The sequence below is a fragment of the Megalobrama amblycephala genome, linkage group LG3, assembly GCF_018812025.1.
Source record: "Megalobrama amblycephala isolate DHTTF-2021 linkage group LG3, ASM1881202v1, whole genome shotgun sequence".
NCBI classification, from domain to species: domain Eukaryota; kingdom Metazoa; phylum Chordata; class Actinopteri; order Cypriniformes; family Xenocyprididae; genus Megalobrama; species Megalobrama amblycephala.
In genome coordinates, this window is record NC_063046.1 from 61,256,405 (window position 1) to 61,276,850 (window position 20,446).

Sequence of the window (20,446 nt, forward strand, 5' to 3'; positions counted from 1 at the left end):
AACGGAAGAACCTTGTATTGGTAAGCTTCGCCCCCGAAAGCAAACCTGAGGAACTTCCAATGTGAAGGATGGATTGATACATGGAAGTACGCGTCTTTCAGATCTATTGTCACAAACCAGTCCTCGGACCTGATCTGTGTAGTGATCTGTTTGAGTGTTAGCATCTTGAACTTGAGCCTTTGCACTGAACGATTTAACATGCGTAAATCTAGAATAGGACGCAACCCTCCATCCTTCTTCGGAACTATGAAGTATCGGCTGTAAAACCCTGACTGTATGCTGGCGGGAGGAACCCTCTCTATAGCCCCCTTTTGCAAAAGTGTCATCACTTCTTGTTCCATAACCAGAGACTGCTGGGGGTCCACTACTGTAGCGAGGACCCCGTTGAACTGGGGCGGGCGAAACCCGAATTGTATTTTGTACCCCCTTTCTATCATTTGCAGCACCCATTGAGAAATATTGGGAAGACTTTTCCATTCTTCTAAATATTCTACTAAGGGGACCAGTCTCTCGAGACTGGTCTCTGGTGTTTTTTGAGCACTTGGCTCGACGCCCTGAAGCGGCGCGCCGGCAGGGAACAGTCGAATCAGGTGCTGGCCGACCCTCCTCAGAGGATCGGAGGGGGCTGCCGTGCCCCGAGACACACGAGGTGGTGGGGTTGACAGAACGGCCCCCTGAGGGCACCGAAGATGGGTCAACTTTATGGATTTTAATTTTTCTGGACCCACTCCGGTGGGGGCTGCCCTCGGAAGTCCTGGACCCCATGTGTCAGGACTTTTTCGCAGCCTTCCTGGCAATAATAACAGCCCGCAGATCTGTTTTACCCCGGGAAGGCTTCACTTGTGCTGTCTTACCCGGTCCCCAAGATCTTTTCGGGGGAGCACGGGTGGCAACACTTTGTTTTTGCTGCGCTCTATGCGCAGATGAGGAGCTTGTAGACGGCTGAGGCTGCTCCCGCTCAGCAGCCTCAGCAGAGCGGCGAGGGAAGAACTTCTGAAAGGCTGCAGACTGACGTTTTGCCTCCTGGAACCTCTCGACGACCGATGTTACGGAGTCGCCGAAGAGGCCCTGAATAGACACTGGTGCATCAAGAAAGACTGCCTTATCGCGTTCTTTGATATCTGACAAGTTCAGCCATAAATGCCTCTCCGTGGCCACCAGGGCTGCCATAGACCAGCCGATTGCTTTTGCCGTCTCCTTGGTGGCCCGGAGAGCTAAGTCAGTCGCCTTTCTCAATTCTTGAATGCATTCAAAAGACGCCTCGCCACTCTGATCTATTTCCCCCAGCAGGTCAGCTTGGTATGCCTGGAGGATCGACATAGTATGGAGGCATGAAGCCGCCTGACCCGCCGCGGCCAGAGAAGAGGCAGCAGACCTGGCAGGTGAGGGTCGAGATAGGGCAGAACCCGTCTCTAACCCCTCCACCAGATCCATTTGTGAACCCCAAGAACGAAGTCTACGCTGTGCCTCGGCAGCAGCGGGACCCGTGCCCTGGGGAACACTCGCCGCGGCGTCCTCCTTTTTATCAAAGAACGCGCGGCGTGATCGGAGTACACGGAGCGTTAACTTCTCACAATGCACACAGACAGCTCCCTCGAGAGCTGCCTGTGCATGCTCCACTCCCATACAAGCAACACAAATATCGTGTGTATCCCCGCCCGTGATGAAACGAGGGCAGGGAGGAGCACATCTAGTGAACTGTTGCTTGTCTTTTTCCGCCATAATCGTGTCTTTGCAATATATATATATATATAACTAATATATATGCTTGGTGACTAAAATACTCTTGTCCTCGGACGAAGAGATATTTTGTTTGCTGTGAATAATGACAGACAACACCAAATAAGACACACAATACACAGAGCGCTTGCTGAAGACACAGAAGCTGGCGTTCTTTGTTCTCAGGGGTGCTTTATAGTTTCCTGGTCCGTGACGTCACCCGCTCTGACGTCCCGCTACACTATTGGTTTGATTTCACGAGTGCTTCAAGACGTAATCACGCAGAGGCGTTCCCAAAGCGACTACGCAGCGTCGATGTTCCCATGAAAGGGAACTAACATGATACGTGATCTCTCCTCTCCCTCTGAACGAAGTCCAATCTGATAGTTCTCAGAAAATGAACTGTAACTTATGAATACTAATGACAAAAAAAATGACACGTCTAAAGAAACGTTGAAATGTCAGGTTTTAAATCGTGCAAGTCAAATCGAAAACAAACATTCTGTGTTTATGTAATCTGTATGAAAAGAGAGCCATGTCAGAAGTCTGTGATTCAGCTCATTATCCGCTAATGCGGCCACGCCCACGGAGCCAGCGCTATTCAGACACAAATTCAGAGGCAATACATGCATACATCGTCTCAATCGTGTATTTATTGTCTTGAAAAGTGTTTATTTGGATGTTAAAGCAATGGTTAGCGATCTCTAGAAGACATGCCGTTAGTTCCTAGTTCCTTTTCTTCTTTATATGAATTTGTGGCCTAAAGGTGTACAGAGAGCGCCCTCCAGCTGCAAGTATGAATTGAAAAAACAGTATCCAGCACTCATAGTGATGACAATAAATATTACTTCTCAGTATAGAAAATTGACATAAATATATGAGAATCCATCAATATTTCTCCAAATGTGCATGCTTTTAAGCTAAAAGCCTATATGAAATGCCATAGAGGTAACATAATTGTTCAGACACTTTGCATCACAGAAATACATTATATTTTAAAGAATATAATAGAATACCATTATTTTAAATTGTAATAATATTTCACAGTATTGCTGTTTATAATGAACTGAGACATTATTACAGAGTTTTTTTTTCACAGCCTACCTGACTGAAAGGCCTCATTAATATGCAAGTCATTTCAGGTCATTATTATGTGATTCTTTTGTCTTCTCAGGTGTAAATGGCCCATTATTCATACAGATTCACGCCTCCACGCATACTGTGTTTCTTGACAAAAAGTGTCTTACAAAAACTAAATCAATATATTGTTTTATATGAAGGAGTAGGCAGCATCATTTTTACATAATTCTGAAGAAAAAACTCTAGTCTACAACCTCCAATGCCCAAAAGTCTTGTGAACACAGATATAATATACTTTTTTTGGCCTTATTTCAGTGACTTAAGTTTGTTGTTTTTTCAATAACCACGCATAAACATTATTCCTTCAAAAATACAAACATGTACATACATGTTCCTCACATATTATGGTAGCCTAGTTTGTGCTGAATACAGTGTAATGACACTTTTGTCATTTATATGTTTATGAACAACTGAAAAAAGCACAAAAGTCAGGGCATGTCAAAACTTCTCCAAGCCCCAAATCAGCCTTAGACTCCAGAGGGTTAACATATATTTCGCATTGTTTGTAAATTCTTGTTGACTCAATAATAAACTGCCATTTCAGAGTTGGATCTGTTTGTTTGTGTTTCATTTACAGTGAGGCTAGCATCAATTACTTTGGAAGCCTAGGTAGCATGGACTCCACAGACTATATTAAGAAATTAACTCTCAGTATTGATGAGACCTTACCAGATCCCTACGCTATTTCAGACCATGCATGAATCACAGATACTGTATGTCCAAGTGGCCAGCAATCAGATGGCCCAATATATACACTTATATATAATAATCTCCTTATATATAATAATATATTGATATAATATTGTAATATAATAATATAATATATAATAACATAATCTCCTTCTGTTTTTAGCAAAAGCATGTGATCCCCTCAGAATATTGAGCATTTTAAATCCATCTTTTTGGAGGTTTGTGCAGTTTATAGCACAGCAGCTCCGTGTCATCTCTGTTTCTGCTAGATATGCCGTAAAGAGTGCTGCTTTCTGCCCCCTAGCTGCGCAAGCATCTCTGTGTTGACGTTGCTCAGAAACCCGTCTATACAGAAACTAAGTAAAGAGCCCTACCTTTACAAACAATGTAGCTGATATCACGGCCTGTCCACGGGTACTGGATTGACCCGGTACATGGTACTACAGAGAGGCTGGTATCATTACGTATTTAATATCTACTTGGTAAATCTGATTCCCTGATTAACCACAAAGTTGAAGTTCTGCTATTTTTGACAACACTATTTCAGACCACCTGGAGGGTGTTCCCATAGCATCAGCTGCTGACGCAGTGTCTTGTTCGCCACTCAGGGAACCAGGTTTACATATGTGACAGGATGATTTATTGTACCAATTGAATCTTTTTCTAACAGTCATTTTTAATACATGCGATGGAAGAACAAGAACGCTCTTTCAGTCCTCTGACGAGTGGTTTGATGTGGACACTGATGGGACTGTAACACTGAAGAGAGAAGTGGATCTTCATGAAGGACACAAGGTGTTTTCTGTGCACGCTTGGGACTCCAGTGGCAAGAAGCACACGGTGTCTGTCAGAGTTGAGCGTGTCCACCATCATGAGGACCATCACATGGATACGGTCATGAAAATCTCCTCTCCACAGGTACAAACAAGTTCCTTCAAGAAACTGCTGTCAGTACAGCACAAGACTGACCTCTGTTGGATATTTCAGTTTTTATGTGTGCTACTGCATTTACACTGCAAGTATTAATTCACAGATCCGATCTTTTGACCATATGTCCGTTTTTTTTTTTTTTTTGGACGACGTGCTTATATTTCTTTTCAAAAGTGACCTGTGTCCGATGTCTTCTTTTTACACTTTTGCGGCATTTTGGGCGGTATCTGAGATCTGATTTTCTTAGTGGATGCCTGGAATCACTTTGATCATGAAATACAGTTAAGTGCAAGATGTGCAGCGCCAGTCTGTCATATACATAACATTATATTGAGAACACGATTGTAATATAATATAGTAAATTCTCTGTGCTTTAGTTGCCCGTGTATCAGCGCGCTGTTTAGGGAAGATTGCGTCCACTAACGAGAGTTACATCATCAGACTAGCGCGGTCAAGTTCATGTGCACATTCGCGTCCTTTTGTGCAGATGCAAGTTGTAAGATTACTTTTGTTGTCTGTATCCGATTAATCTCATATAGGACACGTTTGGTTGAGGTTATGAACCAGCTAAATATGTGTGTGTGTGTGTGTATGTGTGTGTGTGTTGAGGGAAGATCGCATCCACAAACTAGCACGGTCAAGTTCACATGTGCATTCACGTCCTTTTGTGCAGAATTTGTAATCAATAACATTGAAGCATCATCTAGCAGTGTTGTTTTTTTTCTAGTCATATGTTCATGCTTTCATGTCATATTTTTATTTGGCAACATTCATTTTCATAAGTCATGCATAAAATGGACATATTCAATTATACATTTTTGTACATGTTTAGTACTAATTATTGAAGATGAAGACTAATTATTATTCTACTCCATTTATTATATGTAATGGAATGATGTACAACCAGCCACGAAGCGCAGAGGTCTCAAATCACCCTAAATAGATTTATAGAATAGGGACTGAAACATTTTACCCCTCCCCGTATATTAATACTGTTACAGACCGGTTTTTATACAGCCAGTAGCTGTAATAAACATTTTGAGACACAAAAATTATAATATTATAAATATTTGATGGCTTGTGTGCTGTATTTAATTGTGAACAAAATGTTTTGTTGCTCATTGTATTTTACTAACATTTTCAGATGGATTCTCACTCTGATGATCTGGTTCTGATGTTTCCAAAGTCTTCGACGGGTCTAAAGAGAGCAAAGAGAGGTTGGGTTATTCCTCCAGTCAATGTACTTGAGAATAGCAGAGGTCCTTTCCCACAGTTTCTGGTCCAGGTGAGTGAAAGTCATGAAGGGAATGTTTAAAATTAGATGAATGAGAAAGAGGTTTCTGTTATTTGCATCTTTTTTTATTGTATGTTATTAACATATTCTGTTATTGTATCTTATTTCTTTCTGTATTTAGATAAAGTCGGACTATTCTCTTGAAGCTCAGATGGCATACAGGATCACAGGTGAAGGAGCAGATCTGGACCCTAATGGGACTTTCACTATAGAAAGTTTATCAGGGAATCTGTTTGTGACTCGACCACTCGACAGAGAAACAAAAGCTTCATACAGAGTAAGTTATCTGCTCATTCTTATTTTTTTGAAAGCTGTCGTCTTGTAATAAAATAAAAAAGGCCCTGTAAAATGGCTTGAAGGTTTTCTTTTCATGTCATTTTTTTAAATTTGTATATCTACTAAAAAATAACTCCGTTTTCTTTTGTACTACACTTGCATATTCATGTGTCAAAACTAACAGACATGGACTAAAATATACAACAGTAATTTGATTTGATTGTGTTTTCAAACCACCTCAGATATTTGTCTCTTAACATGCCACTATTTCTTCTCCTGTCTTTAGCTTATGACTCATGCTACTGGAGTTGGTGTGAATATAATAGAAAAGCCAATGGAAATTACTGTAAATGTGATGGACCAAAATGATAACTATCCTAATTTTACTCAAAATCCATTCAATGGAAGTGTTCCTGAAGCTGCTGAAATAGGTAGGTGTATGGTGCAGTTTCTCAGTGAAATTGTTTTTAGCAGTTTTTCCCCCCACAAATGCCTCTTCAGCTCGTACCACCTAATCAGTCTTTATTCTTCTCTCACTGAAGGTCATGAGTTTATGACAGTCACAGCCACTGATGCAGATGATCCAGATACTGACAATGGTGTGATCAGATACTCAATTGTCAAACAAGAACCAGAATCACCAAATCCAAACATGTTTGAAATCAACTCTGTTACTGGAGGAATTTATGTGAATTCTTTAGGTTTGGACAAAGAGGTGAGAAATGAATTTGATTTGATGAATGAATCTTAAAGTTGTTGTTAATGATGTTATGCAAGCATAAAGGGATTTTTATCTTCCTTTTCAGCAATGGTCCAAATATACTTTGGTAATTATGGCTGCTGATATGGAAGGAAGAGGTTTTTCAACCACTGGCACAGCTGTTATTACTGTGACTGACAGCAATGTTAACGCACCTCAGTTTGACCAAACCTCGGTAATGTATATTGATATATTCAGAATGTCATAATATAAGCGTTTAACTTTATTAATACTTATATGCATCATACCTCTCTTTGTTTTAGCACACTGTATCTGTCCCAGAGAATAAAGTAGGAGCTGAAGTGGCCAAACTTACAGTTACTGATGAAGATGAAGAGGGATCTCCTGCCTGGTCAACCAAATATCGCATTATTAGTGGAGACAAGGGTGGGTTTTTCAGTGTCAGTACTGGACCCAGCCAGCTAGAGGGCGTCATCACCACTGTAAAGGTACTGTGTGTTGCTCATGTGTTTGCACAGGCGATTGGTTGTGATGATTTAACTTTAGTAAAAGACACTTTCTTTTCCATTCAGCCTCTGGACTTTGAGAAGAACAAGCAATACAATCTGTCTGTGATTGTTGAGAACGATGATCCGTTTGTCAGATCTTTGGCCACTTCCACTGCCACAGTCACGGTGAATGTAGAAGATGTGAATGATCCTCCAGAGTTTAATCCAGAGGAGAAGATTATTTCCAAATCTGAAGATTCACCGGTTGACATTGAATTGGTTTCTTATCCAGCCACTGATCCAGACATTGGAAAATCACAGAAGATAGCGTAAGAAATTTTACAAATAATTTTCCCCTCCCTGACAATCAAACCAACAAAATGTCATTATTCCATTTGAAAATTCAGACTAATTTCTCTAGAGATTTCTAGATCTTGTAGAACAATAAAAATCACATAGACTGATGGATGTTTTTTAATGAATGTTTTGTAAAACAGCCTCACTAAGCACAAGTAACCACTGAGAACCAACTTACAGTAGCATCTGTCTACAGTGTTTCCCACAGGATTTTGTCAGATTGAGTGCGTTTACACGCACGTTCTTAAGCCGATTATGCTTAATAAGCTGACAACGAACGTGGTCATGTAGCAGTAACCTGTTTTCTTTTATCGGAGTAAGGTCATAAACGGCCGGAACAGGTAGTATTTTTGCCTCTTACACCAATATTGTGCAGCATGTTAATGCATTAACCTGCTTTTTGTCAGCTTATTGAAGTGTGCATGTGTAATGCATGACAGAAACGTATCCTTAGTGCAGATTTAAATGCATCCAGACAGAGTGAACGTTTTGCAGGAAAGGAAGAAGGAAATATCACAAACAGACTCTGTCAAGACCCAGAAAATTGTAAAAATGTATTCTCATCTCTCTGCAGCAGAAGTAGAAGTGGTTCAGTCAAAACGTTGAATCTGTAACTGCATGAGAGAATAATATATGAGCCGTACAGTTTCTCGCTGACATATTGCAAGCTTTATTTAACATCACAACTGACATAACATATGGAGTACTCGGAGTCAGATAGGCAAATGATTATTTTTGAGGACACTACAGGGAAATAACCCGATTTATTAATAAAATCATGTTAACGCGGTTTACTTGCGTTGTCAGTTTACTGGTATGCATAATGGGGAAAATAAGCTGATATTTGTGTGTTATCAGCTTACTGATGTGCATGTAAACATGCTCACTGTGGTTAGTGGACATTAGTCTTTCTAGGGGTAAGAACATTTTGTACATTTTAAATTTAAATGCATAAATCTGGTGCATTTTTGGGAGAAAAATTACTAGATCAATGAAAAAAATTGTTCTCATAAACAATTTTGTGCTCTAGTAGTAATTTATCTATTGGTTGTATTGATGTGAATGGTGATGGTATTATAGGGCACATTAGTCACACAACATATAGTAAATGATAGTTCATAAATGGACAATAGAGTGTACATTAGAACCATCAAAAGGGAATGCTGGGAAGTGTAGTGCAGGAACCGGTGACTGTAACAGTAACTAGGGGTAACTATGGATATTATGTACATAGTTATTCGAAAACTCTCTCTCTTTCCCTCGCATTATCATCAACATACACAGCGAATTACACAGAAACACTTGTTACAACTAACAGTAAACAAATAGATAAAGACCTTATGCCTTTCGGGTGGTGTTTTATAAACTGGTAAACTTTATATCTGTAAATCAACTCCGATGAACTGTAATAAAGTGCTCTCACCTTCATTACTGCCATATCCAGTATCACTCTGGAGACTGTAAGCAGAATCACGAACTGATCTATCCTTGAGTAACACATTTTTAGCACAACCTCTGTTTTGTGTCGTCTCTTTGTATTGACATTCATTCACAAAGCAGTCCTGTGCGAAATGATTTGTGCAGACATAAACGAATTTCGGTAGAGTTAAGGGAGCATTATCTTCGAAGACAAAATGAATCCACCTTGTTTTCAGCGGCTCAGATTTAGGAAGTAAATGGAGAGAGATATGTGGATTCATTCATCCAGCTACAGAACACCTAAAACACTTGGGAGATGTTCTCATCATTGCAGCAATGGCGGACTGTGTACAACTCACTGTGAACTCGCTCAGGGCGGTTCTATGTTCAAACGGCACTTGTGGGCGGGGCCTGTGGCTAACGTGACGTCACACTGCCGGGAACCTGGGGATTTATAAAAAGGACTGGTTGGATTTTTATCATTATAGGGTGGTTGTGTACACACTCTGCCAATACATATTTATAGCCAAACACCATACAAAAGTGAATTTTGCATAATAGGTCCCCTTTAAGAGACATTATATTTCCGGTTCAGTTAATATATATTCATATATATAATATATTCCAGACATTTCTGGTTCAATTGGAGACTGTGGCGGAACAAATTAGAATGTGGTGTGCCGCCACAGTCTAGTTAATGTAGTTAATGTATGGGAAACACTGTGTCTAGCAGCTGCATATTAATGTCAAATCCCTTCTAACCAGAATTCAAATGACAGCATGTCTGTGTATCTTTTGAACTTCTAATATTTTTAAACTGCCAGACTTTGTCAAACCAACATTAAGTTGTTCTTGCTGAACATTTCTAGTTTTAGCCTGTATGTTTTGGTTTCTCACAGGTATAAAATTGGCAGTGATCCTGACGGCTGGCTGAGTGTAAATCAAGACACTGGAATTATTAAAGTCAAGAGGCTTATGGATAGAGAATCTTCCCATGTCAAAGATGGCAAATACAGAGCTATCATTTTAGCCGTGGATGATGGTAATTTTTTTTTTTTTTTAGAAGAAGAATTCTTGCTAGCATAGCCTTTTTCTAATGTCTGTGCTTGTGTTCAGATAATCCTCCAGCAACTGGTACTGGAACCCTGATAATTGAATTGTCGGATGTAAATGACAACGCTCCTGTCATTAATGAAAGGAATATAAAGATTTGCAATCGTGGTTCAGCCCCAGTGCTTCTCTCTATAACAGACAAAGATGACCCTCCTTTTGCTGGTCCCTTTACTGTTGAGACTCAAGGAGAAACCAGTAAAAATTGGTCCACCGTGATGAACGACACATGTGAGCAATTATTAACTTATTAAACAGAAATTAATCTCATTCTTTCATACGTTACACATTGAAATATCTGGCTGGCTTGGTATTCATGTGTAACTATTATAATGTGCCCATTTTAGCAACCGGTGTCTTTCTGAAACCGAACTCTACATTGAAGGAGGGTGAATACAATGTTGTCCTGAGAGTTTTTGATCAGCAGAGGCTGTTTCAGGATAACACCATTCAAGCAACTGTGTGTGACTGTGAAGGAGATGTACTCCAGTGTACTGACTGTGTCAACGCACCTTGCCTAGCAAGATATACATTCTGTCTGCGATGATTCATCAACCCTTTAACCACTTTTGCTGTGAAGAAATAAACAAGGTTAAATCCAAAAGAGTTTATTTTATAATTGAATTAGAGGACATAAATGACAAAACTCCATGATTATGTTTAATAATAATAATAATTCATTACATTTGTTACATTTATATAGCTCTTTTCTTTGCACTCAAAACACTTCTAACAATTCTCTTGCTATCACTGCTCACATTGGGTATCATTCATGAAACTTTCGTAAATATGTGAGTAAATTGAGTAATTTGCACGTAAAACGGACCTTCCCGAAAACTCTCCTCCAGATTCACAGATGCATTAGATTTGATAGTTAAACCTGTAGGGGTGTGACGAGACCAGTATCTCACGAGACGAGACGAGACTCGAGATTGAGTTCACGAGACGAGACAAGATGGCGAAATACATGACTAGAAAAAATATTCTGCAGGTGTATTTGAAATGTTTTAACTAATCATTTTGTAATGAATGTCATTTCAGTTCTACTTTCTGAGACTGAATTATCATATGCAGTAAAAGACAACAATACTGAAGTACTGTAAAAGGTTTTGCCACTAACTCAACTGACTGGCTTCTCTTCAGATCTTACTGTACATGAATTATGAGCTTCTACAGCTTTTGACCTCCTAACTGAACTCCTCTCCACAAACTGATCACATAAATAAAAACAGTATAAATAAAAATGGTAACACTTTACAATAAGGTCTCATTTATTAACATTAATGTATTAACCAACATCAACTAACAACAAGCAATATATTTGCTACAGTATTTATTAATCTTTGTTTGTTAGTTGATAAAAATAGTCATTCATTGTTAGTTCATGATAGTTCACAGTGCATTAACTAATGTTAACAAATGAAACCTTATTGTTTGTACTAGTAAATAATAAGAAGAGAAAACTGTTATTCATTTTTATGGTAACACTTTACAATAAGTGCAACCATAATCGCACTCTCTCAATATTCAAAGATCAAATAAGACCAAATTTTTCTTTGATACAGAGCTGAGAGATGGTTACAACTAAACTGCCCAGCCTAAAATAGCTTTCATATTGAGAGATATTTGCATTCATCAGGGAGCCGCTTTCAAATGCGGGGTATTGAAATCGCGTTTGAATGCGCGCGGGCGTTTACTTTCACTTTCAGCGATCGCGCGTACTCTTTAAATATGGAGCGGCGGTGACCGTTATCCAACTGAATTAAATGTTTTTTTTTATTTAAATACAAAGCAAAACGACAGTGGAGGCATAATGTAAACGTAGAGGTGGCATATTCTTTCCTAATCATCCTAACACTCTGTCATGGCAACATCACGAGACTACTTTTCGTCTCGACGAGAAATCTCGTCACAGTTTAGTCTCGCGAGATCTCGTGCCACGAGATCTCGTCACACCCCTATAAACCTGTGTATGTTAATGAATTCCAATCATTCGTAAATAGGGTGCGCTTGCAAGCTCATTCACAATTAGCATAATCCCCGCTTATGAATTACAACCACAAAATACGTGTCCAGGAATCTTCTGGACTACCTTCTCATGACTGGCTCCAGTATATTTGCATAAAGGCAAAAGAAACTAATAGGCCATATGCCTAACAATAAATATTCAATTAATGTGTGTCCACCAAAGCCTTTTTAGCCAGCTGAAAAAGTGCCTGGTGCTCTTCTGAGAGCGCTTTGGAGGCGCAGGGTTTTTCATCTGAGATGCTTTGGTTGCTATAATTTGGAATGTATACACGGCAATAAGGTGTTAGTAGTATCTCATTTTGTAGAATATTACTGAATATAAAAATGCAGCAACCAGCAATATTAACTTCTCCATTGTTGTTCAGTCATTGTACAATTGGGATGATTGGCCGGTATAGTATATGTCCCGCCCCTCTTTCACTGTGATTGGACGGCTGGGCAAAAAAAGTGATAGTGACCAGCACTGTTTTACCCATAGGTTTTCAAAAAAAACAAGAAAACTAAGTCGTGAAATATTATTATGCCACGTAAAAGTGTATCAGAATGCAGTGTCATCAGTTTGCCTCAAAGTACACAGAATGTTCGAATGTTTTATACACCATTTGCATGTGGTCAGGAGCAGGTACAAATTTTTTTCATACCAACTAACATTTTTAAATATGAACATGAATCTGAAAATTTATGTCAGAGTGGCTTTACGAGCGATTTACACAAAAATGAGTTCTGCTCATGTTTCATGAATGAGGCCCAATTGTGTCATAATTAATCATACTTTTTTTTACATTTTCTGAACATTATTTTATATTTATTATATCTGTTATCTTAATATTGCTGTAATCACTGTTAAAGGATAATGTACAGCGAGATGGTTTATCATTTTTAAATAGTTTTTGTACTGTTTTCAAAAGTAAATCTCAACAGGTCATGATAAATGTACTGTTTTTTTAAACATTTCAGAATAATTTCTGGTGAATTATTACAAGATTCAAAATCACTGTAACTGTTTCACTTTTTTAATAAGTTTAATCTTTATATACCTTTTTTATAAAGTAATTGGCTTTCATAATGTTATGAATATTAAACTTTCTAATTTACATCTGTTGTTCATTTGAATGAATTTGACTCAGTCCAACAGATCATCTTTTAATCAGTCTATACTAAAAATATAGATTTTATAGAACTGATTTGCAATTTCAAAAACAGAAATAAGAAATCATGTTTAGAGTCTCAGGTGATAAACCCAGAGAACAAACAAAGCTCTAAATGAAAAGCACATTACAGTACACTCAAATATGTTGTGAAACAGGCTGTTGTTTCAGTCTGAAAGAAACGGAGAAGACAGAACAAGAGTAAAAACAAACACAATAGCCGACCGTACTGAAGAGCGCTCGTGCGAGGGGATTAAAAGATATCAGCAACTCTATTTTAAAAGAATACAAAGACATTTTATTGTAACTATTTGAGCGAAAAAGACTAGACAAGCATGAACCTTACTTTTCCATCATGTAATGCAGTTGACATTCCTCAGACTTTGCAGTCTGTAAGTTGCCGATAGTCCTCTTAGCAGCATGAAAAACAGAACTTTTATTCATGTCAATGTGTTCTAAACAGAAAGCAAGCAGAGAGCACTTCCATTACAGATCTGTCATCACATCATTGAGCTAAAGGAGAATATCTTATTTATCATGTTTACAACGTTGGTTATAATTAGAGAATTCATGAGATTGTGATTGAAAAAAAAAAAAAACATTTTAGGATTCTGACCAAATTAAAAGGTAGGTAATAATAATACAAATAATAAAACCTTTGAGTGACCCTGAGTATAAATAGGCGCTATAAAAAGTGTTTAAAAGTTGCAATGGAGTATAAAAAGACTAAAAAAGTGGAATGTTTTCATCTTACTGACAAACTCTCATCAGCCAGTGAACAACAGCCAGACCTGAAATTACAGACATTTCAAATGAATAAGGCCTTTTTTCATCAGTTCTTGTTTTTCTTTATGCATTTGTACATTAAGAATACATAAAGACAAGCTATTAATCCTTTTTTCAAATGCCATTTATCATGTTCAGTGACACTTTAAATAGGACAACCATTAAAGTAGTAGTAAGACTTAGTTAGATAATAAACTGCACTTTTAGTAAATACTCAAAACATAAAACAAATATTGTCTTAAGTAGGCCTAAATAAAAGTCTTAGGATCCAAGTTATAATTTGTGGCCCTTTGCATTTTATGTGGTTAAAATGTGGCCCTCTTGGCCTCCGACCTTGAGTACCCCTGGTCTAGAAGGAAGCATTTATCCCCTACTCAAAACTCCATTTAAGAATAAGAGAGGCTGGTTAATGAAAGCATGGGACACATTGTGTAGGCTACTGCCCATCATATCTCCTATCTATCAAGTAGCCAACCACAATTTTATTTACTTTAGACCCTACATGAGAAAGAGAGAATAAGATGCTCTCGCAATCTACCATCCTAACTCTTAAACTTTGGAAAAAGTTACTTTCAGGGGATCAGAGGGGAGCAATTGAGAAATGTACCTCTGCTAACACAAACATCCCGTCCTTCGGATGAGACGTTAAACCGAGGTCCTGACTCTCTGTGGTCATTAAAAATCCCATTGCACTTCTCGTAAAGAGTAGGGGTGTAACCCCGGTGTCCTGGCCAAATTCCCTCCATAGGCCCTTACCAATCACGGCCTCCTAATAATCCCCATGCATTGAATTGGCTCTTTCACTGTCTCTCCTCTCCACCTACAGCTGGTGTGTATATAAATATATTTATTTGAATGTAATGTGTATTTTCTGGTTCTATATAATGATTTTATAACATAAGTGTGTAATAAACGTATTGGCTTCAAATGAATGGGGCTATCAAATGTGTGTAAACAAATTCTTTGGTCATAACAGGCAGGAGGGGCGATATTATTATTCTAAAACCACAGGGGATCCCATGGTTTATATGTCTGTCAAAATATTGCGCCAAGACTTGAACCGCATCCAGTCGAACCATTCGAACCAGTCAGGCAGAAGCGAGGCTTCGAACGTCATCAATGACGTCATTGATCTAAAGTGATACAAGCCTTGATATGCGCTTCACTGACAGCTTCCTTGATTTCTCGACACACGCTCCGAAGCCTCGGCACAGACCGTAACATCACTAGAATCCAGTATCACATCTAGATTTCTAACACAATACATCACAAAAGTTATGTAAATCACAAAATTAAACAAGAAGAATTAATTGTAAAAATCAATGTATATGAAAACAATTTATTTATTTATTTATTTTTTTATTTATTTTTTTTTTTAAATGAACACAATTGATTCTAGTTAATTTAACATTCTGTTGATTCTATTGGATTTTACTTGTCTCAAACATGTGGAACCACTGTCCACGATTGAATATGTTGGCATGATTGAGTAAGTTGGACATAATTATTTTACATAGATTCTTCCTTAGTCAGTTGTTTTGTCACAACTCAAGGATTTTGCACAGAGTAAAAATAAACCTTTAATATTAATAAAAACTAAGTTGGTTGTGTTGACCCAACTTAAGCACATTAAATTGGAATAACAGAATTGCATAATGCTGAAATAAAGCAACTTAATCATGTGGAAATTCTTTCCATGATTTTTTTATGTTCGTTCAAAGAGTAATTTTTTTGAGTGTAGCTGTTGAAATCTCCAGTTGTAAATAATGAAGATTGAACAAGAGGAGGTCGCATCATCACAGTGAGCATCCTTCTTAAACAGTCATCCTCAGCAGTGCTACACATAAAGGATTGCTCTCGACCATATCAGATGGTGGGTCATTGTTTCTTGGCGACAAGCTAGTTTACATCATCAGTACAGCTTAAAAGTGTGATATATTCACGATCTGCTCGTGAGCTCTCACCAAAACTCTTTGCGTCCTCCGAGTACCACGGAATTTTCAAAACAAACAGCGGCATGATCCATACGGTTCGCCTCCAACCCGCCTCAGTTTCAGCCTGCAGCAGCCTCGTCTGCCGTTCATTCCAGCCAGCAATCTATCACGGCCAATTCCATTCCTCCTATAATCAGCCTTTTCCCCACTTTTCCCTCCTTTCAGTTTTTTCATTCATCTCATATCTCAACCAGATATCCAACCATCCAACCCAGTACCATCAAAGTTTATCTTAGCGGCATTCAATTTTTCTTTAAACTAATCAACGGCCATCTATGTCCTGCTATAAAAAACCCTCAGATCACGCTCCTTGTCAAAGGAATTCAGAAAACCAACCCCACTCATCCTGATTCTAGGCAACCTCTAACCATTGATATTTAAGTTAAATGCCTGACCTTCCTCCATTTTGGTCACATGCCCACTGATAAAGCAAGAACTCTGGATACTATGTTTACTCTGGCCTTTTTTGGATTCCTCAGAGTTTCTGAAATTACAACCAATTTTAAATTCAACCCAGCCATCCACCCAACCTTCTCCAACCTCCAAGTTTTAGACAAGGACACCATCTGTTTCCTAAAACGTAGCAAAACTGATCAATTAAAAAAAATGTCAATTTCATCTTCAATCTTCAATCTTCTAACACCAATCCAGCCATATCAATCTCTTTCCTTCTTCCTTGCGCACAGGAAGGTTCAGATCTCTTCTCCGCTCGACCCACTTTTCATTGAAGAGAACAATCTTCCAGTCACTAGGCATTGGTTCCATAAAAAGCTTAAACACATCCTCACCCACTCTGGTATCCAAGCTCACTTATATCCTAATTTTGATACTGATGCTGCAGTTTCAGAATGTTAATAATACAGAAGGAACGCTGAAAACCAACCTGGAAAGCACTGTTTAAGTTATCTTTGTTCTATTGTATTTATTTGTGCTGGTAAAAATTATTTAAGGCCAGTAAAATCTTAACCCACAGGCCATTGGCAGATGTGGCATAAAGTTAGTTGCCTGCCTATATCCCTTCTGCATTGCTGGGTTAAATCAAAAATGAGGGAGAGCTGGATCCAAACACAAAGAGTTTAACAAAATAAACATAATAGCAAATCCACAACAGAGGCCAGAGAGCCAGGGAACAGCACCAAACATATATTAGTGTAGGACAAGATTCGACAAAGAACACAAACACTGGAGTTTAAATAATAAATTAGTAATTGGCAAACAAGACACACCTGGGGAATAATCACAAAACTAATCAACTAGAAAAACTACAAAAGGACTACAAAAATGGCGTTCAATTAACAAATCACATGGAACACAAAACCAGGGAATATATAACAGACACCCCACCCAGACACTCCCAAAAAAACAACAAACAAGAGTCCAGTAGGGTGGTGGAGTGAGGCAGATCAAGGAGAGACTGAAGACCACTTCTGTGGAGCAGGCAGAGTTGGAGAACACCATGGCAGAGCAGAGCAGGGTGCCAGGGCGAAGCTGATGGGACTGAAGACCACTTCAGTGGAGCATGCGAAGCTGGAGACCACCATGGTACAGCAGAAAAGAGGGCCAGGGCGGAGGTGATGGGACTGAAGACCACTTCTGTGGAGTAAGCAAAGCCGAAGGTATGGAGGGTCGAGGCCCAGACAGAGACCCGGAAGTCTATGGTGGAGGCAAAGTGAAGACTAACTAAGGCCAAGCTGGAGACATGAGGGAGCCCAGAGAAGTCCTAGGGCTGACAGGATTTATTTATTTATTTATTTATTTATTTATTCATTTATTTATTTATCCAAGGATAGCCCCTTGAGATGATCCATCTCTTTTTCGAGGGGGTCCTAAAGCACAAGGATGTCTGTTACATGTACAACATCACAATACATCCCACATTATACAACAAACAGGCCAAGGTGGAGACGTGGGCCTGGTGGTGAAGTCGTGGACACTATGTCGAGATGTGCCCAAAACACACCCATTACTCATTAAGAGAATATGGACAACCCTTTTTGATAATGCCGACCATTTACCCCTTAGTTAAACTAGCAAAAGTGGATTCAGACACGCCCTAAGTGCAGTCACAATGCATCACCACACACCAGCTATAGATGGACAGGAGAGAGAGTGTGTCACGGAATGGCACAGAGATGAGAGGGTTAGATCCAAATGCAGTTTTAATTGGGTAATCCATAAACGTAATCCAGACAGGCAAGGGTCAAAATCCACAGAACTGTCCACATAAAACAAAGAAAACACAAACAGAAGCCAGTGACCATAAACGAAACCTCGATAACAAAAGCAGAAACAAACCAGGTATAAATAGACAGACACTAATGACCAAACACAAAACAGCTGAGTGCAATGACGGGATAATGAGTCTGGGAAGTGGGTTATGGGAAATGAAGTCCAAGAGAGGTGAGGAACTAGTCCGTGTTGGAGTGCCCTCTAGTGGCTAACTAGGGCACTCCAACTGGTGATCATGACAGTACCCCCTCTCTACGGAGCGGCTACCAGATGCTCCACCTGACAAAACATAAAACAAAACTCTCAGGAGGGAGGTGGACTGGAGGAGGACCAGGGGGAGGGATGGTGGGCCAGGTCCAGAGTCCCCGACTGAAGGCCAGGGGGGAGCCGGAGGAACAGACCATGGGGGCTCTAGCAAGGACGGAGTCCTGGCTGAGTGCCAGGGCGGTGCTGGAGGAACAGACCAGGCGGGTTGCAGCAGGTCTGGAGCCATGGCTGAATGCCAGGGCGGTGCTGGAGGAACTGACCAGGCAGGCTTCAGCAGATCTGGAGGTGGAGCTTGAAGCACGGGTGGCACCGGCAGAGCAGACCAAGGGGGCTCGTTGACCGTATCAGGAAGAGCGGGCAGCTCTGGGACTGCTTTCGGGCTGGCAGCAGGCTCAGGCTGCTCTGGTCCGTGGTCAAAAGACTTTAAGTGCATTCTCCAGGCACGCAGAACAGCCAAAACATAAAAGGTGAAGACAGCCCTCTTGGCCATGACAGGACTCACAGGGAGAGCATTCGACTCTAATACCTCTGGGGTGGCCTCCGGGCCTACAGCGGGCTCTGGGAAGGCCTCCGGGCCTTGAGGGATGGAGGAAGCCTTCTTCCTCCGTTTACGTGGGTGAGGTGGTGGCTCTGTGCCTACCTCCTCTGTGGGCGCTGCAGCAGGCTCACGGGCTGGAACGGGCTCTGGAGCAGACTCACGGGCTGGAGCGGGCTCTGGAGCGGACTCACGGGCTGGAGCGGGTTCTGGAGCGGACTCACTGGCTGGAGCAGGCTCTGGAGTGGACTCACGGGCTGGAGCGGGCTCTGGAGCGGACTCACGGGCTGGAGCGGGCTCTGGAGCGGACTCACGGGCTGGAGAGGATTCACAGACTTGAGTGGACTGACGGGCTGGAGCGGGCTCTGGAGCGGACTGATGGGCTGGAGCAGGTGCTGGAGGTATCCGAACCTGCCCATTCTTACGAAGATACAGGTAATTGAAGAAATTCCAGAAATTTAAACTCCTTTCCATCTCCCACTGCGGCAGAGGGTCATCAAGACAATGATTAAAAATGTCTTTGAGGACTGCATCAGGGTGCTTGAACCTCTCTGCCCGTGACCAAAACTTCTGTGTGAAAACCTCCATGCCTCTCTGACGAAGCGTAGTCAGATCTTGGGGACCGCTCGGACTTCCCCGGGTGCTTGCCAGATTCTCTTGCTGCTGGATCTATTCATGATCGAGGTTTCTGTCATGGAATGGCACAGAGACGAGAGGGTTAGATCCAAATGCAGTTTCAATTGGGTAATCCATAAACGTAATCCAGACAGGCAAGGGTCAAAATCCACAGAACTGTCCACATAAAACAAAGAAAACACAAACAGAAACCAGTGACCATAAACGAAACCTCGATAACAAAAGCAGAAACAAACCAGGTATAAATAGACAGACACTAATGACCAAACACAAAACAGCTGAGTGCAATGACGGGATAATGAGTCCGTGAAGTGGGTTATCGGAAATGAAGTCCAAGAGTGGTGAGGAACTAGTCCGTGTTGGAGTGCCCTCTAGTGGCTAACTAGGGCACTCCAACTGGTGATCATGACAGATATAGAGCCCATTCAAAGGATGGGGATCATTAGGAGGCCATGAATAATAAGGGCCAACAGAGAGAATTTAATAATAATACCTTTATTTTACATAGCGCCTTTAAAAGTGTCTTTCTCAAAGCGCTTAATTTAGCCAGGACATTGGGGTTACACCACTATTTTTTTACTAGAAGTGGCATGGGATTTTTAATTACTGATTCAGGATCCCAGTTTAATGTCTCATACAAAGGATGGTGATTTTTACAGCATAGTGTCTCTATTACTGT

At 40.3% G+C, this 20,446-nt stretch overlaps 1 protein-coding gene across 1 annotated transcript in view; it reads left to right on the plus strand.

The window, feature by feature from the left end:
* LOC125265855 (protocadherin-16-like) overlaps positions 1 to 20,446 on the plus strand; it is a 204,641-nt gene that overhangs the window by 90,495 nt on the left and 93,700 nt on the right. Inside the window, exons 4-6 of the mRNA XM_048186393.1 lie at positions 5,624 to 5,764; positions 5,895 to 6,050; positions 6,336 to 6,480. Coding sequence (XP_048042350.1) covers positions 5,624 to 5,764; positions 5,895 to 6,050; positions 6,336 to 6,480 — 442 coding nt within the window. The remainder of the gene's footprint in view (positions 1 to 5,623; positions 5,765 to 5,894; positions 6,051 to 6,335; positions 6,481 to 20,446) is intronic.